At 37.3% G+C, this 25,036-nt stretch overlaps 1 protein-coding gene across 8 annotated transcripts in view; it reads right to left on the bottom strand.

Annotated features, from left to right (window-relative positions):
- The window catches only part of ARID4A (AT-rich interaction domain 4A), a 65,626-nt gene that overhangs the window by 20,282 nt on the left and 20,308 nt on the right, over nt 1–25,036 (bottom strand). For all 8 annotated transcript variants that reach the window (XM_050952519.1, XM_050952516.1, XM_050952520.1 and 5 more), the window contains 7 exons: nt 22,641–22,720; nt 19,998–20,071; nt 17,669–17,835; nt 8,520–8,592; nt 5,865–5,959; nt 5,640–5,737; nt 3,306–3,534 (listed from right to left, as the gene is read on the bottom strand). In XM_050952519.1, the coding sequence (XP_050808476.1) occupies nt 3,306–3,534; nt 5,640–5,737; nt 5,865–5,959; nt 8,520–8,592; nt 17,669–17,835; nt 19,998–20,071; nt 22,641–22,720 (816 nt within the window). The remainder of the gene's footprint in view (nt 1–3,305; nt 3,535–5,639; nt 5,738–5,864; nt 5,960–8,519; nt 8,593–17,668; nt 17,836–19,997; nt 20,072–22,640; nt 22,721–25,036) is intronic.

Genomic DNA, 25,036 nt, shown 5'->3' on the forward strand with positions numbered 1-25,036 from the left:
CAACAATCAAAACCCATTAGGTGCCCTAATATTTAAACTTATAGCAACATAATGGCAACCACCTGGAAGTATTACATAGTCACATAAAGATAACATTATCTACATATTATTTAATGCTGCTGGTTGGCCGAGTTAACAGGTTAACTTTGCCATCCAATAAGTCAAAGCAGCATAAAAAAAAACCCCTTCCACTCCCTCTTCTCTCCTGACCCACAACCTTCCTCCAACACCCTGTCCAATAAAAATGGCTTTTGCAGCAATGCTGGAAGGTGATCAAGTTAGAGATAATCATAGGTGATTGGTCTGTATTATCTTTTCATATTTTCAGTGCTTGTCTAAAGCTAAACATTGTTTATTTATATATTATTGTAGAAACCATGTCTTTTAAACTATTGATTCAATACATTTACCACATTTTAAGTAGCATTTCCAGTAAGCATATGCTCACAATATTTTTATTTTCATGTAAGAAGATCCTTTCTATCAATCATTTAATTGACAGGATCTAGTTACCAAAAAGCTTCAATAGGAAACAAACTTCTGATGTTATATGGAAGCTAGCTTACATCACAAGCAGATGAGATACTAAATGTGCATTATTAAATATTTTAACTGGAAACATTCTTTGTTCTTTGGTAACTGTCAGAAGTAACATTTCTTTCTCTTTCAGTGTGCTAGTTTTAATAAACGAACACACAGTAACTTCCTTAATACAACTAGCCAGAGTTCTAGCCAGTAAATCTAGATAACTCAGACAGTTAATTTCTTGTTCTAATGAAGGAAAAAAATTCTTTTAAATATTTTCTTATATTCTACTTTTGATTGAACACTAAATTAGACGGGGTCACTGATGTATCTATGTACCTGCTGACATGGCCCTCATCATCACAGCATTCAAGCAATACTCAAAATAAAAAAATCAAAATAGACATCAAACAAAAAACTCACTATCCCTCCATTCCCTTCTCTGCATATGTGAATGAGTTGAAAGGCTGAAGATTTTTATTTATTTTTTAAAGAGAGATATCATGAGAACACTAGGTCAAATAAATGGGGTTTACATTTGGTACTTAAAGCTGTGAGGTGTCTGTTCATTCTTATCTCTTGCAGGAGGAAGTTACATAACCTAGGTCCAGCTCCTGTGAAAATTCTCCCGTGTTCACAAGTCTGCTCCACTTGGTAATAGTTTTATGGTTCTGGTGGAACACAGCTGTTAATGAAAGTCATGGTTGTGCAGGGAAACAAAGTCTGAGTCAGAAGGGACCATCACGATCATCTAGTCTGATCCTGCACATTGCAGGGCACAGAACCTCACCCACCCACTCCTGTAATAGATCCCTAACACCTGGCTGGGTACTAAAGTCCTCAAATCATGATATAAAGCAGGGGCAGTGGTGTGCTGAGTCTTCATTTATTCACTCTAATTTAAGGTTTTGCACGCCAGTAATACATTAACATTTTTAGAAGGCCTCTTTCTATAAGTCTATAAGAAATAACTAAACTATTGTTGTATGTAAAGTAAATAAGGTTTAAAAATTTTTAAGAAGCCTCATTTAAAATTAAATTAAAAAGCACAGCCCTCTGGACCGCTGGCCAGGACCTGGCCAGTTTGAGTGCCATTGAAAATCAGCTTCTGTGCTGCCTTCGGCACGCGTGCCATAGATTGCCTACCCCAATGTAAAAGCTTCAAGTTACAGAGAATCCACTGTTTACACTAGTTAAAACTTGCAAGTGACTCGTGCCCTACGCTGCTGAGGAAGGTGAAACCTTCCCAGGGTCTCAGCCAATCTGACCCAGGGGAAAATTCTTTCCCGACCTCAAATATAGCGATCAGTTAGACCTGGAGCATGAGAGCAAGACCCACCAGCCAGACAACTGGGAAAGAATTGTCTGTAGTAACTCAGACCCCTCCCCAGCTACTGTCTCACTCCCAGCCATTGGAGGAGAAATTTGCTGCTAGCAATTGCAGATCAGATACATGCTATTGTAGGCAGTCTCATCATACCATCCCCTCCATAAGCTTATCAAGCTCAGTCTTGAAGCCAGTTAGTTTTTTTTGCCCCAACTATTCTTGAAAGCCTGCTCTAGAACTTTAGTCCTCTAATGGTTAGAAAACTTCATCTAATTCCAAGCCTAAATTTGTTGACAGCCAGTTTATATCCATTTGTTCTTGTGTCCACATTGGCGCTTAACTGAAATAACTTCTCTCCCTCCCTGGTATTTATCCCTCTGATGTCTTTTTTATAGAGAGCAATCATGTTTCCCCTCAGCCTTCTTTTGGTTAGGCTAAAGAAGCCAAACTCTTTGAGGCTCCTCTCATAAGGTAAGTTTTCCATTCCTTCAAATATCCTAGTAGCCTTTCTCTGCACCTGTTTCAGTTTGAATTAAATCTTTCTTAAACATGGGAAACCAAAACTGCACACAGTATTCCAGATGAGGTTTCACCTGTGCCTCGTAGAATGGTACTAACACTTCCCTGTCTCTACTGGAAATACCTCGCCTGATGCATCCTAAGATTGCATTAGCCTTTTCACGGCCATATCACATTGGTGGCTCATCGTCATCCTGTGATCAGCCAATGCACCCAGGTCTTTCTCCTCCTCTGTCACTTCCAACTGATACGTACTCAGCTTGTAGCTTGTTGTTAGTCCCTAAGTTTATGATCCTGCACTATTAAATTTCATCCTCTCTCTATTACTCCAGTTTTCAAGGTCATTTAGATCATCTTGTACGATATTCTGGTCCTTCTCCATATTGGTAATACCTCCCAACTTTGTATCATTTGCAAATTTTATTAGCACATTCCTACTTTTTGTGCCATGGTCAGTAATAAAAATGTTAAATAAGGTTGGTCCCAAAACTAATCCCTGAGGAACTCCACTAGTAAACACATTCCAGCCTGACAATTCACCTTTCAGGATGATCCATTGTAATCTTCCCTTTAACCAGTTCTTTATCCCCATCTTCTCAAATGCATTACTGAAACCTAGGTAGATTAGATCAACTGCATTTCCTTTGTCTAAAGATGATCTCAGGTACCTTGGTCAATCTCCTGGAGGGTTCTGACCATCAAGAGAGAACTTGAAATGGACTATATTCAATGGGAAGCCAGTGTAAACAGTGGAACATTGTCTTGATATGTGAATGGAAGCCTGTGTTGTCCAGCATGTGGCTCCTGTGTTTGTACAAGTATGGCAATACCCATGTACAGCCAATCCTCTAGGGAAATCTCGTATCACTGAACTATTAAGGACACTCAGTTCTATTTAGCACATAAATAAAAAAAACCCGCAATTCAGACTTACTCTCGGGGATCTTAATTCTATTTCTTCTTTTTCACTTTCGCTGCTGGAATCATTTTCTTCTGCTTCATTTTTTACTTCTGCTGGAAGCATTTCTTGTTCCTCTTTTACAGTTTCCTCCATTGGTTCTTCTTGTTTCTGAATGTCTTCTACCACTTTTGGTTCATTATGATGGATGGTCCTGAACTGAATGTTTGCAGAGCGGCAGTACTCTTCAAAACCATAAAGATATCTATATATGCAAACAAAGTTTCATTAAATTTTTACCATAGCATATCTGATTTTCATTTCACGGAACTGCAAAAAATTTTTTTATTTTCTTGCTCACAGAAGTGCAGGAGAAGAGCACTAACTCCTGAAGAAAAAAAACACAACAACCCCCTCAAACCCCAAACCAAACAATAAAAACCTCAATCCTATGTTAAGAGATTTTGAGGTAGCATGATTAAGCAGTCATATGAGAGTGATTAAGTTTAACATTACACGTGCACAGTTTTAATTCTGTCCCATTTGCTTAAGCATTCATGACAGTAAAGAGCACATCATGCTACACTGTTTGTCAAACACACTACTGCTTCTACAATTTTAGAATCACCTTGCAATATTTTTTTCCCATTCTTATATTGTTAGAGCGTTTTTAATGTCATAATGGTCTATCACAACTTTACTAATTTTTGCATGCAAAATACTTTTCTGTAAAATATGCATCTTAAATTAGTGCCCTGCTCAACTCCCATTGAAGACAATCTGAATATTTTCATTTCCTTTAACAAGTAAGATGAGACCCTTTGTCACCTGCTATTCAACAAGCACGGTTTTCACTAGGTTCAAGTCAGAGAACAAGGTAGTTAACCACTAAGCTAGTTTAGCTGCAAAATTTAGGTAGGCAATATATGCCTGCAAATTTTCACTTCTCTTCTTAATCAGCAATAGTTTGCTATGTACTTTTCAAATGATTACTTTAATGTGCTGTCTGGCATATACAATTGTAAAAGACAGAATACACATTAATCTAAGGCTTAGAAAACATATGATATATTATATTTGAGAAATAAAATGCAACCATGTCATTAAAGAGTTTTGCACTGCAAATACACAACGGTGAGAGTTAATGTTGCATGTGTAACCTTAACTTAAGCCATTCCTGATACTGGTGCCAATCACACAACCTCATTGCTCAGTTGTTCTCATTGTTTTCTTAAACAAAAAAAAATTAAGTTCTTCAGAATTGGGCAAAACATTCTCCCTGCTTCCCACATGTAGAGCTCAAATTCTCCCTTTACTCAAAACACTGAACTATATTTACTCAACCTTTCAGGAGAAAAAAAAAAGAAGAAAAAAAAGTCCATTCTACTTAGAAAGTGAGCCTGAAACATTTCAGCCCAGAAGATGTAAGTATCAAAAATGAAAATACAACTGAACATCAGGGGTTAGAATGAAAAGGCTTATGCAGCCTTAACTCAAGTGGTCACCACCACTCCTCCCACTCCTATAGCTAACAATGTAAGTGTGTCTGAAAGCCATCATCTACAGATCTATAAAGATATAAACAAATTTCAGCACTGATGTTTGAAAGATTATTTCTGCAACATACTTATTTCTAGCTACATTGTACAGAAAGTTTAAAAGTCTGGAGCATATAAATGCAAAGCACAGACCACAGCATGCAGCTATCACAAATCTCAATGGAAGTAGAATGTGTGTGCATCTGAGGACAGAGTCTGTCCATGTTGTTAAGCATAAGTTGCAAACTGACTGTATAGCAGTTTTCATTGCTATATTCCAAAACAGTAACTCCACATGCCAACAGTGGAGATCTCCTGCTCTGAAACAAGCAATGTTCTAAGAAAGTGCAACTGCAAGATCCTACATGGTGCCCAGCACCTACTCCCCTTTGTAGTTAATGGAAGTGGAAGACAGGGCCGGTTTTAAGCCAATTCACCCAATTCCCCGGAATTGGGCCTTGTGCCAAAGAGGGTTCTGCGCCTAAGGGGGCCCTGCTCCAGGGGTCTTCGGTGGAGGGGTTCCTTTGGTGCCGCGGAAAACCTGGAGCAGACTCCTCACTGATGAGTATTCCAATAGGGCCTCGCAGGTCATAAAGCCGGCCCTGATGGAGGATGCTAAGCACCACTCTCACTGCAGAACTCCGGGCCTTGTTTGCAAGAACTTCTTACGTTGCTACATTAATTTTGCCAGATTTTAAGAACAGAATGTGGAACACTAACTTGTCTACTAATATCAACTGCTGAGCCATCAAAATAAAGTGTTCATGCCACTTTTCAGATTTTCCATATTTATAAAACTATTCATTCAATCATCTAATAATATATAACTTACTTTCTATAAGCAGTTTTTACATTGTAGGAAGCAGCTGAGTTCAAAATAGGAATGCCAAGGTCCATATAAATTTGCTTCCATACAGCACCGCTGTCAATCTGGAAAAGTAAGTTTTATTTGTTAACCAGGAAAATTAAGAACAAAATTTACTGTGACACTAGAACTGTAAACATAATTTCCAAGAGAACAAATAGATGTTTTGCTTACAAAAAAATTGACACTTACATTGTCACACCCACCCTGTTGATACACCAGCCTAAAAAGTTTGAAGAGGTTAAGATCCTTGTAGCCCAGAACTGGAGGTTTATTGATAGGAGTACCTAATTAACATAATAATACAAATAAATAAAGTTACCATGCAGATAAGCAAACTTCTCTTTCATCCCATAGCACAGACTTGATTGCTGGTACATTTTTTAATTTAGTGTCTGAAATAATATTTTTACCCATAAAAGAACATCCCAACTAATGGTCATGCTCAGCTTTTACGTCAGCATCTGGTTGGTTCTAGGTGGGTTATTATAATGTTTGGCATCATAGGCCTGCAAACTACACAGGTTCTCTGACCCTCCTCAAATCTCTCGGGAAAACTCCATCTGATTGGCTGCCCTTACCCGAACAGCAGGGAAAACACGGAAGGGCAGCCAAAACATGGAAGGACAGCCTATCAGAATTGCTAAGGAAAAGCCTGGAAAATGGTAGGGTGTGGGAGTCGATAAAGAGAAGAATATCAAATGTTTGAGTGAAGGGGACACAGAGTAGAAAATTAAATTAAAGGGTCAGAATGTGAAATGGTGGAAAAGGTGGCAAGAGCGAAAAATATTTGTGTGGAGACAGAGTATGAAACTAAACTAACAGAGTTGGGAATCAGGTAGGAAAGGAGAATCTATTAATTGTGAAAGAGGAGGCCCAAAACAAACAGGGCTAAGGGCTGAAAATTGTTGAAGTTGCTACTCCTCCCTGCCAAGGTAGAAAAGAAGGTCCCCTTTTTTCCATTAAATACTATCTTTAAGCAATATCAGTTTGTCTCGGGACTGGGTTTTTACTTTTTATGCTTTGTTACCATCTCTGTTTTCCCCACATCCCACAGCTGCCTACACAGTCTCTCTCTGCTTCCTTGACTAAAAGCACTTGAGGCAGGGTGACACTCCTCAATGAAGGAAGAGGAAAAAGGACAGTAACAGAAGTAGAAGAATCACTTTATAAAGAAACTAGTATTGCTTACACATAACATGCTTTTCTCTGAAGCCCCTCCTTCCCTCCCCCTCCCGCCCCACTCCCCCGAGAGTGCTAATTCCACATGGCATGGCCTTCAAAGTGATGCTGGATGAATGCCAGAAAAGCCTACCATAACAAATACATGACCCACTGATATATTTGTGATAGGCAAGTGGCAAGACTGAACAGGCTAGGTACTACTCCATTAAGCCTCTGTGGATTGGAAAATACCTTACTAAATAGAAGACCAGCCTACTTAAAATGGTGACCTGCTATATTTTTTTTAATTATACTTAAAGATTGTGAATCCATTTTGACTGAACTAATATAGTCTGTCTCCATTTTGCGTGTTTTTTCTTATCAACATTTATTGCTACAGATTACTTTAACATTTTATGAACTTTTATGCACTCTTCCCTTGTTCACCAAAGGGCAGAGAAGGTATTCAGTACGTAACTGATTCTAAACTTACTCCTTTCAACCCCAGTCCTTTCAGATCCAGATATAACCACACATGCTTTGCTATACTATGCTGTAATGTCACCACTGCTACGGAATCATTTTGGAGCCTGGCAATTTGAGGATCTACGAATTGGTCAAACAGTTTTTAGTACATACGGTGCTCACAAAAAAATTTAAAAGATATTTTCTACCCTGTGGAAAAGACTTGCTAATTTTTGACAAAAATAATTAAAGAGAGTCTAGTCTTATTTGTATGATTTTTTCAATTTTGCTATTGATCAAAACAACAAGTTTGCAAACACAGGAGTGAAACTTTTTATATTAAAAAAAGACAGCCATATCTGAGCATAAAATACGTGGGCACAATAGGTTACTTGTTGAAAAGATAACCTATTTTCTAGCTTCAATGCCTTTAGAAAAGCTCAGGGTGTTAGAACTGGTTGTCACCCCGAAATTGGAAAACTAGTATTGCATAAGCCACTGAAATTTGTGGTTCTAAGGAAGGTGAAACTGGCAGGAGGGCAAAGCACCGCACTATGTACAAAGGTAACTGGAGCACTTCCAATATATTCTTTGCCATTATAGCATCTAACCGTCATGTATATAACGGACTGGTCTAATTCTGTCGAGAAAAGAAGCAAATCAATTCCTTCCTTATTCTAACTATTGAACCAAGCTGGATTGCTTAGGCTGTTTTCCAGGTGAATGTCACTGTTGCTCCACTACTAGTAGAATGTCTGTGCGTGATTAGGACAGCCTTGCAACAAGACTTAAAAATGGCACATTTCCAGATTTCTGGTGGCAGAAAGTGCCACAACCCAGGGACAAGTCTCCAGGTGTTTTTATCCTCCAAATCAGAGTTGCCAGCCATAGCTGCCAAAGAGGGACACCAACTCAGAGGCTATTTCAAAGATACTTTGATTCTAGCCCATCAAGAACTGTCTAAAAAAACCCAACACACGACCAAACATCAGTTAGGCAGGGTTTGCTTTTACTCTGTGTGTTATGCTGATAAGCGTCTGACATAAGACTTGCCCCATTTGAAAATGGTTACAAATGTTTTCATCTGTATGTTTAGTTATTGTAATATACATGTTTCCCTGATGCAAGGGTGATAACATAATACAACATATTAAATTTAAAAAGAATTTTTTTAAATGGGTTGGTACACAAGAGATAACAAGTTAAGCAATGTATTACCTCTGTCTTCCATAAACTTGTAAAGCTGTTGGAGGAAGTTGTCCCTCTCTTCAGGATCAAGCTCTTCCTCAGGCTGTCAAAACAAAGGGAGACATATTGAAAATATTAGATGCATATGGACAGTCAGATCCCAAACAATTCATTTGCACAAAAGAGCCAAGCCAAGCTCGCCCATATAAGGATACGATATCCAGAAAATAAACCAATCAGAAAGGGCTAGCCACACAAACAGACACAAGTTTAAATAAGATGAGGACTAACTTGGTTCCCCTCCAAAGGTTCAAAACCCCATACATACACTGGAGTCTCAACTGGGGAAAAAGAAAATACAGAGCAGTGGGATCCTCAATCCATTAGGAGTATGACGTGGCCTGCACTAATACATTACTGATGTCATACAGTAAAATCTAATACTGAATGTGTTATTTACAAGACTATAGCAGTTAACATGAATTCTAGCTTTCCCCAGTAGAAACACTATAGTCAAGGTTGCAAAATGGTTTCCACTGCAACAGCCCCTACATCTTCAGATGCTCATACATTTCTGGGGAAGAAGAGGAAGGAAATCCCTTGGGAAATGAAACTTTCCATGCTTGGTTTCAGCTCAAAGAGGTCATCTCTGGAAACATCTCAGGAGTCACTTATATAATTCAGAACAGCAGAATGTATGTTATCTATCCTGTTTTCTTTTTACCTCTCCTATTCTTACATGCCACCCTGGATAAACATAGCTTAGCTTTGACTTGGATAGTCCACAATGTGGAGTAAAGCCTTTGCTATGTTCAAAGGGAAAATAAATAGAATAAAAAAAAGTTATGAGGAAAAAAAATCACTTTTGAACGTGTTCAGTGGGATTCTAAGATTTCAGCAGAGCCTAATGAGGTCTTGCTTCCTGCAACATCTTATGTATGCCACATTCTTCCTGCCCAGCCTGGTAGGCTTAAAGATTGCTGGTAAGGCTGTCTGTCTCAGAGGAAAGATGTACAGAAAAAGTCAAAAATAAAACCCCACTACTGTATCATTAGTAGAAAAATCACAGGTAGTTTTGAGAGGAAGGGGGAAGCAATAGAAAGGTTACTGATCTCAGTTTCAGTTTGGTCTGCATTCAGCAAATTCTAACATTTCATTTTAATAAAATTACATTCCTAATTTTCTGTTGTGAAAATAGAGCCATTGCAATCTAAACTGATACACCACTGCCCTATTAACTGAAAAACAGCCTTCTCTGAAGCATCAGTATTAGTTCACCCCTTCTTCATCCTGCTTGCTTCAATGAGCTGTAATGTTCAGAGCACAATGGAGGGTATTTAAATATTGACATTATTCTGCAGAGATAGTTTGTTTCTCTTCTGATTTTTCTTAGAAAAGAAACAAGGAAATTAAATGCCAACCCACAAAATTATATAATGCTTTTGTGGCCATTTTGCTCATCCTGTATATTCTATGATATACATTTAACAGACATAGAAGTAAGCTATAAAATTAACAATAGAATCACACAGACAATGATGCATATTTATTAGTGCATAAGAACCTTAGCTTTTATATTTCCTGTTTGAAAAAAAATTAAACTATGTAATCTTAATATTGCAATTAATAGATCTCACCATTTAATGTAAAAGGTTTTTATACCTATGGATAAAAAGCATTACAAGTTGTAGATATCTACAGATGTTCAGAATTCAGAAGCACTTCCACCTTGAACTGTTTATTCTTGTGGACATATCCCCCAAAACAATGAAACTGTTGGCTAGAAATAGCTCTTCCATGAGCAGATACTTAAATATTAACAGTCTCTCAGTATCTTCACCTGAAGTTAAACAAAAGGCAAAGATGAAAAAGTGTACAGCCCAAGGGAACAGGAGCAGGAAAACCAAGTGAGTGATTATCCATGGGGAGCGTGGAAAACAGAAGGAAGAGTTAGGACAGTTGATGCACCTAATTGGCCAGTCACTGGACAGCAGACCAGGTGAAACAAAGACTTATGAGTTGATGCTGGAGAGCATTTTACCTTAGGCTATCTATATGCTATCCTTATCTCCTCTCTGTGTGTCTTGGGTGCAAGTGGTTCCCAGGACACCACCTGCTGTTCTGAAGCAGAGTTTCATTTCAATTATCAACTGCCCTCCAGGATTCACGGACTTAATGTCCCTAAAGCAACATCCTTGCTTCTGAGTGATGAGGAGGGATGAATTATTATTTCTGTCATGATAGCCTCAACCAATTGGGGCCCCACTTTGCTAGATGTTACATATCAAGAGAGACAGTCTTTCCCTGAAAAACCTAGTCTGAATAGACAAGACAAAAGAAGTTTTATTATTCTTGTTTTACAGATGAATATAGGCACAGAGGCTCAGATCCACAAAAGGTATATAGGCGCACAAGTCCCAGTTTCAGGCTCCACTGCAATGCACAGAACTCCCGTCGAACCCTGTTGGTGCCTAAACTCACTCAAGCACCTATATTTTCAGAGTAAAATTTCCTCACAGATGTTTCTGCCTCTAGGCACACACACACTGCTTCCTCCCTCTAGATGTCGAGGCACCCAGAGTTTTACACACCCAGAGGAAGATCGGTATTTGCCCTCCTAACAAGGGTGCAGGGCCCAGTCCAGTAGATATGCTTAGAAACCACCTATTATACCAATTCTCATTCAAAATCTGAAAGGAGGTGGTGGTGATGGTGGTGGCAGCAATACTCCACCTTATAACTTTTAGCCCACTGGTTAGAGAACTCATTTGGCACGTGAGGGTATATCTACACTGCAATAAAAAACCCAGGGCAATATCGCATCTGGCCTAGGCTTGCAGGGCTTGGGTTGCAGGGCTCTAAAACTGCAGTGTAGATAGGGGGGAAGGATAGCTCAGTGGTTTGAGCATTGGCCTGCTAAACCTAGGGATGGGAGTTGAATCCTTGAGGGGGTCATTTAGGGATCTGGGGCAAAAATCTGTCTGGGGATTGGTCCTGCTTTGAGCAGGGGGTTGGACTAGATGACCTCCTGAGGTCCCTTCCCTGACAGTCTATGATTCTATGTTTAGGCTCAGGCTGGAATTTGAGATCAGAGACCCCACGAAGGGGGTGGGTCCCAGGGCCCAGACTGAGCCTAAAGTCTACATTGCTATTTTTAGTCCCACAGCCTGAGCCCCATGAGCCCAAGTCAGCTAACCCTGGCTCTCAGACTTTGTACCACAGATTTTTTATTGCAGAGCAGACATACCCTGAGAGACTCAAGTTCAGTCCCCTGCCGCTCAGGAAGAAGGGAGACCCCTGTTTGAATCCTACCTCTCAGGAAAGTATTCTAGCCACTTAGTTCTGGGATATTCCAGTGGTTCTCAAACTGTGGGTTGGGACCCCAAAGTGGATCACATAGCAGGTCCTTTGGCTTCTCTTCCCCTATTTCTCCCGCTGCAGTCTCCAGGAGGGGGAAGTAAAAGAATTGAAGGAACCTGAATAAACACTGCAGCATCTCAGAAATGCTATTGCCACCCCCTGTCACCCCTGAGGAGAGCCATACTTCTGTTGGTAGGTAGCCTGAAAACTGCACTTCTAAGCATGGCATTCATGCCACCCCCTGTGGTAGATAGCAGGAATGCTGCATACCAAGCAGCAGTCCCATCTCTTCTGAAGTCCAGATATTTTCACCAGAAGGCTTCAGAATTTCGTAGATAAAATCTGTGCAAATAATTTTCTCTGAAAACTTAAAGTTCCACAGTAGGTTAGTTTCTCATTTACATCCTTTCCCCACAAACAGACTCTAATAAAGGGAGAGTGAGGCCCAAGGATTTAGCTATATACAGGGTGCACTATAAACCACAAACTCAAACAAGTAATCAGAAATCTTGGAAATGAGTTACTTTAGATTAGTGAATTTGTCACTTGTAAATATATGTTGTGTGGTATTACATTTACATTTGCTACTTACCTGTTATGTAAATCCATGAATCTTAGAGAAGCTGTTTCTTGCTGAATAGCTTTGAAATTGTGATATTCTCGTATGAAATTTTTAGACTCAGATTTTATATGCTATCTTAAAACACACGCACTTGACACCAGAGATGGACTGCTTCAGATAACATTTTTATCTTGCCTCTGAAAACCATTTATACATTAGAGAAGTCTGGGAATAGCAGCAGTTTGGAAGCAACATTAGAAGTCGTTAGTCATGTACAAGAATCCCAAATCTCTATTTCTAAAATGTAATTCATGGGTTTCAAATATTTCCACACATCCCACCTCCCCGACTCAATGTAAATTTAATGCTGGTGAAAGGTACCAGGAATGAAAATCCTTAGGACAGAAATCCTCTACTTATCCACAGAGCAGGTATAGCAGGGAAAGATTTCTTGCACTGGTGATGGGCAGTGACATGACTCAGTGCTAACTGGATGACACTTCCTCTATAGGCTACCAGCCATCATGCCCATTCAGTCACTGGTTTGTCTGCTCAGAGTGCCAACAAGGGAGCCAACTGTGAAGATATTTATGATTCAAATACCTGTCCATTGAGAAGCGGACTTCGACCAACTAATTTCACACAAGAAAATGTTGAACATGTCATCCATTTTTAATATATATCTGCAAATCTGGAAGTATTATATGAAACTTTCTAGGTAGCAACTTTTCTATTATAATTACACATTCTATGCTCTTATCATAATGTATTGTAGCCTTTCTGAGAAACACAGATCTGAAGAGAGTTGGAAAAAGTGAATGCTACACCACGCTCCTGATTCAGCATTTAGGAATTTGACTTCCTTAGAATGTGTCTTATTTTGAAAAAAACTCTTCAGAGTCATTGTTTAAATGGGCCATCTTCCCCCCCAGTTGAAGACTTCAGTAGGGCAAATTCACATGACAAGAAATCTATAATTTGACCTTAAAAATACATGGCCCTGCTACTAGGAGCGTGAGCAGGTACTTGCTATTGCCTGGAGAACAGAGCCCACCCTCTGCCACCACATCCTCCTGGATCTTCCAGTTATTATTTTCAAACAGCAGGAAGTGAGTTAGGCATCAAAGTTTCGTTTTCAAATGGGAAACAACTTACTTCTGATCTCATATGAGATAGATACCTTTAAAGGATGGCCAACATGGTGACCTGTTCCCCCCATATTTCCCATAAGATGAACTGGCCAGCTTCAGCAATATCTCCCATTAGGAAGACTTTCCATGAAAAAGATATGTCTGCTAGCCAATTCCTCTTGAGTGGAAAACACTAAGGGAGCAATCTGGCTAGCACTGTTGCTATGGTCTTAACTCTTCATGCTTCTAAAAATGTAAAAGGATAATAAGAGATGAAAAATCCAAAGGGATAATAAAACAAAACACTACCTAGCCGAGGGCAAAAGCAGTTAAATTCAGTCATGGTACCCTGTCCAAACCTGAACACTGAGGGCCTTATACACCATTCCTCCCTTCCCACAACGCCTCACTCTCCAAAGCTCTCGCCCTTTGATCCAATCATCATTCAATATTATGTTTCACTGTAACTCTTTGAAATCCTACACATAAAATCAAATGCATACGCTTGATGTATAGGAATTCCTTTTGTTGCTTCTGACTCAAAAGGAATATATATATTTTAACTAAATGCATGAAGAGGGCTTGATTTGTCAACAGGAAGAATGTCCAAAGAGATTCAAATGATCAAACTGCAGGCAGTCTCCCCTTTAAACACAGGGCAAGGAAAAAGTTAATCATTGAACATTTTTATTTCCTGGTAAACAACTAGCAACTGCCATCTTCCTTGACAGAAGAGTAGACGTACAAGCAAATAATATGGTTGTACATATTTTTTATTTTTAATAAGACAGAGACAGACCTTGAGCTTCTGGAATGTTTTCAATGCAGACAATGATATAGAAGAGCTTCAAATTTTTATACCTCTAATTCCAATTTATCATCAGAATGGCTGTTACATCCTAATATGTATCTAGCACACTCTTACTGCAGATTTTTAAATTTACAAATTGAATACAAAAGTTTATAGCCAACAGACCTGTGACTAGATTCAAACCAACCACTCACTTCCAAATGGGAAAAGTTACCTTATTCAACCAAAAGGAATAGCAAAAATAAGAGTAACAAAAAGTCAGTTTCATTATTTAAACATGCATCCAAGTATAAGTTGAAAGCAATACAGCAACTTAGGGCTACTATGCAGTATTTTGAAATTACTGCAAAAAAGTCTCACAAATTTAACATTTTGAGAAACTCATTATGCAACATGACACGTCAATATTCTTCTAAGATTTAATATAGATGTCAATGCGAAGGCTATCTCCAGATTCTCCTCCTGCACTGCCAACTGTAAAGAATTCCACACTCATAAGTTACCTCCAACAAGAGAAATAACCACATGGGTATCACCATGTTGATCCCATATTCTCAGATCTTGAAGAGACTATGCAGCACCACCACAATATCTTGGTGCTTATCCTAAATTACTCCTTGTACTGAACCACTACTAAATCAATCACAGTGTCAAAGTAAAATTATGGATCCTAATCCAGCTGCGAGAAAATACTAGGTTCTATAATCACAAACAACTACATTAGCGCTGTCTGTTCTGATTCCATAATAAGACTATCCTTTGGATTTGATTGACAATATGCTGGGTATGTATTAAATATATATTTGTACAGTTAAGAGGACTCCATGTCATTTATCTGAGAAAGGCCTTCCATGCCTGTTGGCAGCTAGGCCATTACTGCACCACCATGGTAAATTTTAAAAAATTAGAACAGCATGACTCAGAGTCCCAAAACAGAAGATGCATTGAGGATATTCTGACAGAAGAGGGAATGAGGTTATTTTGACCTTGATTAAAATTTGAGTGATTCAACATTTATAATCATACATAGCCAAGACAACAGTCTTTTATTTATTGGCTCCCTTAGGTCTGCATCCCAGATTAGTGACGTTTTGAAGAAAATCCTTAAAGAAAAAAAAATCACAATTCCTAAATTCTCTCTTTAGCAGAAATATTGAGCTTTGCCCACAATTAAATAATTAAGGTTAGACTATTATAACAGAATAATCAAGATTTTTGACTTCACGGTCGAGAATGACAGCTCTGCTCAGACAATCTAAAAAAATAAAACTAAATAACTGTGCTCCACTAGATAGCTTTATGATCCCTTTATTTTTATCTCTCTACTTGTCACCTGGAAACAATGGATCCTACAGCTTTTCCTACTGACATATCTACATCTCTGGAATGCTTTACCTCCCTTTCCTTGATCAACAGATTATTTTCTTAGAATCAGAAATGAAAACCCCATTTGTTTTATAAGAATGCTGTTTTGTTTTTCAACAAAGCGACCCCTCCCCCTTCTTTGTTTGAAGCATACTGCACTTTTAGACAACATCCATTGTAAAATGACACCAAAAATTATACTAGAAGCCGATTAAGCCATCTTTAAAAAAAAAACATAAAAAACAAATACCCCCCCCCCCCCCCCCAAACTGACTGGGAGTATGCAATTTTAACAAACGTTAATACAGATTGCAAACTGCAACAGTTCACACCCTGCAAAATGTGGCCTATCCAGTTCTTATCACTACATACAGAGGAAAAAACCCAGTGGGATTTTATATTCTATGCACATTCATCCTCATATTTATCTAACCATATCAATATTTTCATATGGAAAACTACTCCATTTTTCAGAACACTATTACTAAGGCATAATATTAATATTTAAAATAGATTTTTATTTTATTTTTTTAAACAAGGAAACATTTACCCTTGGCTACATGCTATATCACATTGTTCACAGATCAGAAAGCTTGAACTCTAAGTCAAATCCACATTCTTAATAATGAAAAATGTTAATGTTGCAGGTTAAAACACAAACTCCTTACCTATGAGCTGCATTTTCTCTCAAATGAAAAATGGTTATATTTCCCTTCTACCTAATCTGCCCAGTGCCTGGACATATTTCATCCTGACTTCCAAATATTTGCTTTCTTTCTCTCTCACTGCACGACATCCGCAGTTATATAGCATTACTTACATTCTCTTCCATATAAAAATCAGACATTACATGAAAGGAAAAGAAAGAGACAGTCCATTTCAAAGCATCTGGCAAGCCTCACTGGCAGTCTGCCAAGCCTCTGCTAAATCTTCCTCTCTTTCCTGAGCATGCTCACTTGAAACCAACAGTATGTTACTATGGCAACACTGTAGGCAGCCTGCCTCTAAGCATGAACAGCCATTCTGTTTTCAGTGTGACAAAACCACATACTACAGGGGAAGTGAAAGGGAAACGATATTTGACCTTCTTTAAAAACAGAAAGTTTACTTTCCTTTTCTATATAATGAATCTCCTGGTTCCATGTATGGTACATAAACTTACAAAGAACTATTTTGTTTGCAAGTAAATCTAATTTTGTAAGATTTAAGACCAGATAGAAACTAAAGGAAATTCCATAAATTCATTTTTGATGACATGAGGACAGATGATGCTTTTCTTTATGGAAACTGAGTAACTGGATCATTTTATCAATACTTCTGTGACACAGACATTTGTACAATGAATTGAATTTAAAGTACATATTAGACAATAACGTTACCATTCCATTATTTAAAAAAAAGTTAATATCTAAAGAAAGCTTTACTGAAATATTATCTACAAAGATATTTAGCATAAAATTCTGAGGTTCTTAGCTATCTAATAAATAGTTATAACAGGGAATAGTCCATCCACCTTCCACTTTCCTCTACTGTGCCCGATATTTTTATTTTGGCATTTTAGTACCTTCTCTGACTGGAAGTATTCATCATTCAAGAGGATCTTGGATTTTAGAAGCATGTTACATTTTAAATCAGCACTAGGTTATTATTCAGACAGCCATCAAATTTCCTTTCCTTTCCCTATCTGCATATTTCTGACCCAAACGGTCTCCAAAGAAGTTTTCTGACTTACTTCTGAGATTTGTCTCAAATTCGTGCATTGGATAATAGCAGAATATCTGCAGTAGCACACAGATACCATTAAGCACAGTTGTGAAGGGTCTGAAAACTCCAAAGTGAGTAAGCCAAGTTTGAGATCACAACTTTGGTAACTAAAGTGTCCTTGGACATTTAAATTCTGTATCTACCATTTCTAATTCCATAATTGTTTCTAATATAAAAATAGACTTACCACTACTTCTTCCTCCTTTTCTTCCACTTTGTCTTCCTCTTCATCACTTTCTGCAGCAGCGCCATCTTCCTCATCACTGCTGGAGGACTCCAGGATTTCACTCATGTCCATTTTCCAGTTATCAGGAACAGCTTTTGTGTTTAAGAAAGTGCTTGCTTCCTGTAACCCTACAGAGAAAAATGCCCAGTGTTCGAGGTACTGAATTTAACTCAAAATTGTGTAAATTACAAAATAGTCCTAATTTTTCTTCTTTTTTCAAATTATAATGAAGGGAGGGAGGGAAAATTCAGAGCTGAATTGTCAATAGGTGGTGAAAAGTGAATTAAAAGTTTAAACACGATTATTTATTCCACACACAAAAAATTAGGATGAAGTTAAGGTTGCAAGCACATCTTCATAATATGAGCACATTTTAGCTTTCAGGAATGTTAGATTAAAAACACAAATACTGGAAATCCATGGAATTCAGAGTTAACTTAGGTATTATTTGACAAGTACAATGTTATCCTAGGCAGGCACCTCTAGGGTAGAGTTATCATCTTCACCTTACTTCCAACTTTATCAGAAACAAGCATCACAAAACATTGGTTGAAATATTTGCTTCATACATACATGTCTCTTATGTTAAGTGTGATGATTTCTCACCACATTATCATTTGCTCTTTTAATACAGTAGTGTTCTAATTTCATGATCAAAGCATACGCTTCTCATATGAGACGCTTTGAGTGACCTCAGCACCTTGTAGGATAAGACAATTAATGGTAAGGAATGAATGACTGCCTTCAGTATGCCCATTTGCCTATAATTCTTCAGTATGGGTCATGTATGACTGTAGGGTTTTAAAATAAATAGTTATGGGTGATAATAGTAGAAGTTTCTTTATTCCCTCAGAGCATCCCTAGGGGGTTGAGTTATCGCAATATGATTGTATTTCTCAAGCATGGCAACCTTTCCTATGGATATATTTGGTTTCTAGTGTTAGAGTTTGAAACAAAAAATCTAAATGTTATAAAGGCAATATACATCTAAACCCACTGATAGGTATCCACACTATAAGGTTAGTGTTTTTGTATGGATATTCCTTTTTTTTTTAATAATATAAATACTCCCAACATAGGGTTGGGGAGCAAAAGGAGACTTCGAAAGACTATAGGAGTGGAGATTCCCCATATCCTCCTGACTCCCTGACACTCACTAACATATACCTTCCTCACACTCACTAATGCTCACTTAATACAGCCAGCCTCCCACAGATCTTTGGGATGGTGGAGTAAGGCTTCACCTGGGTATCAGCATCAGTGGCCCAGTAAATCCTTTTGGACTCAAGCTTGTGAGCCCCTATGAGGCCTAGGAATTTGGCAGGGAGGGGGAGAGGCTGATTTTTGGTTGGGGACTGTGGAAGAAGCAGAGGAAGGATGGTTCAATGGTTAGTGGTGCTGGTCTGGGATTCTGGAGACTCAAGTTGTTTCCAGCTCCACCACAGACTACCTGTGTAATCCTGGGCATGTCACTTAGTCTCTCTGTGCTTCAATTCCCCGACTATAAAATGGGGATAACTGTCGTTGCTCACACAGGTGTTTGCAAGGATAAATACATTAAAGACTGAGGCACTTGAATACTACAGGAATGGGAGCCATACAGGTACCTAAAATAGATAGGAGGTGGGAACACCAAGGACCTGCTCAGTGCTGCTGTAGAAGGTTTGGGGAGCACTAATACCTCTCTGGCTTCTGTAACTGATGAACCCTCTGTGGTTTGCAGAAGACTCTTTGTGGACAAGCCCTTGCTTGGCAAGCCCTCCTGTGACATACAAGTACCCTTATCTACTTTTTGGAGGTAAAATTCTCTTTTTTCCTTAGGAAGTCTCCATAAGGAAAAACCACAACAAAAACAACAAAGACTTTTTGAATTCTAGTGAACAGTTCTATTTTTGGAGTGCCATAATTCAGGAATCCTGCGTATAAAGGCACTTCAAATTTGGTAGAATATTTCTACCTCAGGTCCAGGCATAAACTAGCAGTCTGGAGACAATATAACTTGGGTGGATTTTAGAGAGGGAACTCCCCCACCCAAACAAATCAGACTTATAATGGAAGCTTGGTTCCCATCTTAAGTATGAAGCAATAGCTGCCAGTGCTTCTTAGCAAAGCATTGTTAAAATGCTAAATAGTAGCATTATAGTATATAGCAGTATTATTAGTGTTCACTGTAACCCTCCAATGGTAAACTGATAGCAGTTAACTCTGGTCACATACCAGCAGAAGATTCAATATTGCATTACACAACTGATTTGTTTTTTTAAACCAGAGAAGAATTATTCTAATATACCTTTTTTAGCAGATAGATCAGATTTTGATAGCTTTACATCTAGTTCTTTGATGTCCTTTCTTGCTATTGAATAACTGGAAGAGAGGAAAGTATTTAATAAAATAAAATAGGAATAAGTCAAGGAGTACTAGATTTATGAAAAAAAGTGGTTTCTCAAAATTCAAGACCCTTCATTCACTTTCAGCAATAAGGTCTTTTAGAATTATACATAAAGCATCAGTGGATATATGCACTAACACAATATACACTAGCAATAGCACAGAAACTCCGAATCCTCATTCCCAAAGTCATCAAAAGTGCCTTTTTAATTAAAAATATAATTTAATCTGTTACAGTTACAGAGCCATTCTATTTTTAAAGATAAAAATATTTTAAATATTTTTAATTTTCCTTTTAAAACCCACACCATGCTATGGAGCAAATTAAAACTCTGTCCAAATATTTTGCCATCACTCTCAATCATGCACTGAGTTAACATCTGTAGCACCAATATACAGTAGAAACAAAGTTTTATCTCTACATTTTCTTACTTTTGCCAATGTTAGTTAGATGTCATGTTAAGAAGGGATAGGATGACAAAGGAAGACATGTTAACATGAGATGTGATAGAGGATATGGCACTGAACTGAGCACTTCGGAGGGAGAGGACTTGTGGAGCAGACTCATTTGAGGGAATTAATGCAAGGAAGAACAAGAATTGGATGTCAGGTTACAATACAACCTTTTATTATATTTCATAATATTTTAAGGAAATACTGCACATTTACTTTTTAAATACAAATTTTAGGGTATGCTACAGAGATCTGATCTCTCAAAGCAATTTCAAGACCAGTTTACAGAAAATCCAATATAAAAATAGTCCCTCCAGCTAGATCTATGGAAATGAATCCTTGATTTTATAATATGTAACCAGCAGAAAAGAGGTAGGGTGAGAAAAGAGGAAAGTCACTCTTTACAAAGTGGCTACTGCATGTGTAAAGTAATATATCCCATCTCAATATGACTGTTTACAAAAAATATATATATTGAGACAAGTAAACATATGCCCTGTTTTTAAACTGTATTTTTGCTAGCACAAAACAAGATTTGTGAAGCAAATACCTGTGTTATTGTGTTAATATCTGTGTTATTATATCATCCAATTTTTTTTTTAAGTTACAAAAGTGCTCTCATGCTAACACACATGGAATCCTTTAAGTTTGGAACAAGATGTATTCCAAATATTGAGTTAAATTTGGTTGCTATAATAGGAATACAGGCCAACCTACAATTATAGTATTTCAAGTGAGTTGTTATAAGAAGATTTTTCTTCATTCAGTTCATTCTCAAGAACTGTAGCAAAACCCCAGTAGAATGAAAGGAACTGGGGGCCACCATTTTCTCAAGCTAAAGAAAATTATGGGGAAGTAGTCTTTTTTTTTTTAAGTAAATAGAAAAACGGTCCAGTGAGCACTGGTAATAAGACATATTATGTTATTTATAGTGATAATTCACAACAGAATATACCTTCAGTAGGCTATTGATGCATGCCTTGGCCACATAATAAAGCCAAAAGAAACAGTGCATCAGTAGCTTACTAATTCACATTCTATTGAGAATTATTGCTGCTCTAATCATAGCTCAATTATTTAAAAAAAAAACAAAAAACAGGCATGTTTTGTACAAACACAATGTTGACGTTTATGGACTGTGAGAAGCAGTTACTAAATGGTATACGAAAAAATAGTAGGAAATGGTTAAAATGTTATCATTGTTTTGAATATACTTGTTTAATAAAAGTTCTCCTCTTATTTTTAAGATTCCCTGGAATAACTGGACCCTCTCTCTCTCACTGGATATCCTAGACCCCAAGTGCCCCTTCAGTAGCAGTTTGTAACCCAATAGATACTTTCAATTCACCTTCTCTTATAAATACTGAGTTTGTTAGTTAGTACAAATTGCTACTGAAAGAGCAGCTTAAAAACATTGTTTCAACAAACATGCACAAATATATATCAGATTGGCAGACCTTAAGTGAGGAACATCAGGACCCAAGTTACATAAAATGCTTTTACAAAAAACTTTAGACTTCTAAAAATTATTTCTCTAATTTTTTATTTCAGTGGAAAGTTAAAAAAAGCCTACCGAAACCCCCAAAACATTCCAACTCAATGTTGCAACCCAAATAAAGGACTATGCTAATGTATGAAAAACCAAAAAGGAGAAATTAATTGGAAAGTGTCTATAAACTAAAGAAGTTAGGAAAAGAACAGAAGAAAAATGCTTTGACTAACAAAAGTAAATTTTGTTTAAAAAAATTATTTAATTTTAATCATCTAAAATGACTTAGTAACATTGGTAAGCCCCCCACTGTCCTCCACCAAATATGTGAGCTCAATTGTGCATCTTAAGCATGCAATAGGTAGAAAATTTTATTGCGTTTTTTCTTGAGTTGTAAGTCGCTTGCCTTTTTTCATTTTAAGTTGCAAGAAAATAATGAGTTATTGGTTATAAATTTTAACTAAGTAGAATCCTATACTTAAGTTTTGTATAGAAAGATCTTAATGTACAATTGAATAATGTCCACATAAAATTTTTTTGTCACATGTTCACACATTTTTCAATACAACACTATTATTAAGAGTACTGTATCCTATTACTCACAATTTGGAATCTGCAAAAGATCGAACTAAACACTGGTCCTTTTTCACTGTGATGTCATCGTTACAGCTGGGAGATATTACCTGAAGTTTCAAATAAAACACATTGCTCTCAAGAGTTGCTATTCTTCTTGCTAAAAAAAGTAAGACTGTATAAATTCTTTCCACTTTCTTTCATTGTTATTTCCAATTTCAGAAAAGGCAACAGCAATTAGGTTTTTGTATACTCCTATTTATGTTGTAAAGTCTGACAATGAACAACTTCTCCATAAATACTTGACCAAGATGAAGCAGCTGCCAAACAAGCACCATATCCATCATCGTAAACATTCATGTGACAACCCAGAAGTTTGATCATTTACCCCTTAGATGTCAATAATAAAAGTGCAGTTATACTCTGAAAAGCTATTCTATAAAGATGGCATTGTGGAATTCCATGTTTACTCCACAATAGTTTTTCAGATTAAAACTTGCTCAGTTTACAATAAAAATAAAAAAACCCCTCCCCACTTCTAGTCTTTCATAATAAGGCTGAGATTAGAGTGACCAGATGTCCCAATTTTGGGGGCTTTTTCTTACATAGGTACCTATTACCTCCCACCCCATCCCGATTTTTCACACTTGCTCTTTGGTCATCCTAGCTGGGATCCAAAAGGCAAGCTTCCTTTTTTTCTGGTTTATGTATGCTCCCCAATATTAAAGTGTCTACATCTGGAACTTAAGTAAATAATACTGTTGATAATGTCAACCAGAGGTCCTCCACAGTGGTATTAATGCTGTAGGATTACATGGTAGTTTGGAAAAAAAATTAACCTCATTTGTGTCACTGAAGTAAACAACTCTAAATGCACAAAGAACATGATGGTAATGATTTTACAGTCTGTTTTCCAGCTATAACTGCTTCTTAAAATATGGAGCAATGTCAAACACTTTCAGGCAAAATCCTGGCTCAACTGAAATCAGTAAGAGTTTCGTCATTCACTTCAATGGGGCCAGGATTGCACATCAGACTGAATTCACAGATTCCTATTTCTTCGTTCGCTAAGAGGATAACAACAGTTTCTGGACCTCTAGCAATTTCACCTCCCAGTTAGAATATTAGAACAATCTTTTACTTAATGAATGAACAAAATGGAGCGCTGACCAACAGTCAGAAGACATGGAACAATACTATATTTCATATTTCAATGAACAGAGTTCTACTGTTCTGAAAGAGACACATAGCGACAAGCTTTTAATAAATCTTGACATACACCTCAGACATCGTCAATATCTACTTATTAGGGTACAATATACTGATAAACACTTGCAGCAGAAAAACATAATTTGTGTATATAATTAATCTTTCTTCCTGCTTGCATCCAAAAAAAAAATCAGTGTTAAAATTCAGTTAACCCAATGTGACAAGTGGTCTCTTTCCAGTTAGTTCCTGAAAAGCAGCACCAAGTAGCCAGATACAATCCAGATTAATTTACCTACAGTAAATCTAACAAGGTAACACTTGAGTCAGTGAGTAAAATGTCCCAATTCAACACTTTAATGAAAGTGTTTATAATAATGGGTGTTGTCTTTGATGTAAGGAGACAATATGCATACACTTAATTGGTCAGTCAGGAATTACAAAAATGTATTGCTAAAGCTTCCTTTGATGCACATAAGCAATTTTTTTTTTAAAGTTCTGTGAAACATCTCCATACTTACATTAAAGGTACAAGAGCAATAGAACACCAGGATTATTTTAGATTTCTCTTGTGTATGTTATTTGTAACCAGAACTATTGCAAGTCAATTTACAAATGAAAACACTCTAGTACCCAATCCCTACTGTTCATGTCACTGAACAAAGTTTAATTTGTCAACTTTTTTTTTTAAATATACTGTAATATGCAGAGCACACACGTGCATTTATTTTATCTAGTAGTTTATAAATTTTAAACAAAGAAAAAAGATTAGATATGTAGTTTTACATTACCAACAGGTAGTTGTTTTAATAGATCTGATTTTGTTGAAAGATCAATATTACAAAAAAAAGTTTTTTTTTAAGTATCGCTTTTTACTGAAGTCAGAGCCATAAACTTGATACAAATTTCAATACTTCTCAAAATATTTTTTTCTATTGCTCACCTAAATTGTAAAAACAAAAAACGACAACCCCAAAATGTATTCAGCATGAGCCTGCTGCCTAGGGAGTCCTGAGTTTGATGGCTATCCCCAAGTCTTGCTCCAGGAGCTGCAATGTCTGCAAGTAGTGTGGTTCCAGTATAGAGGAAGGAAGGAGCCATAGTGTGAAGTGACAAGACTGGGGCTTTGACAGAGATTCAGAACACCCTTTCACCCCACCCAGATAACCAAAACATTAGTATTCTGAAGGCATTATACTGTGGCTATCCCAATCATTTGT

This window comes from Gopherus flavomarginatus, chromosome 5 (assembly GCF_025201925.1).
Source record: "Gopherus flavomarginatus isolate rGopFla2 chromosome 5, rGopFla2.mat.asm, whole genome shotgun sequence".
NCBI lineage: Eukaryota > Metazoa > Chordata > Testudines > Testudinidae > Gopherus > Gopherus flavomarginatus.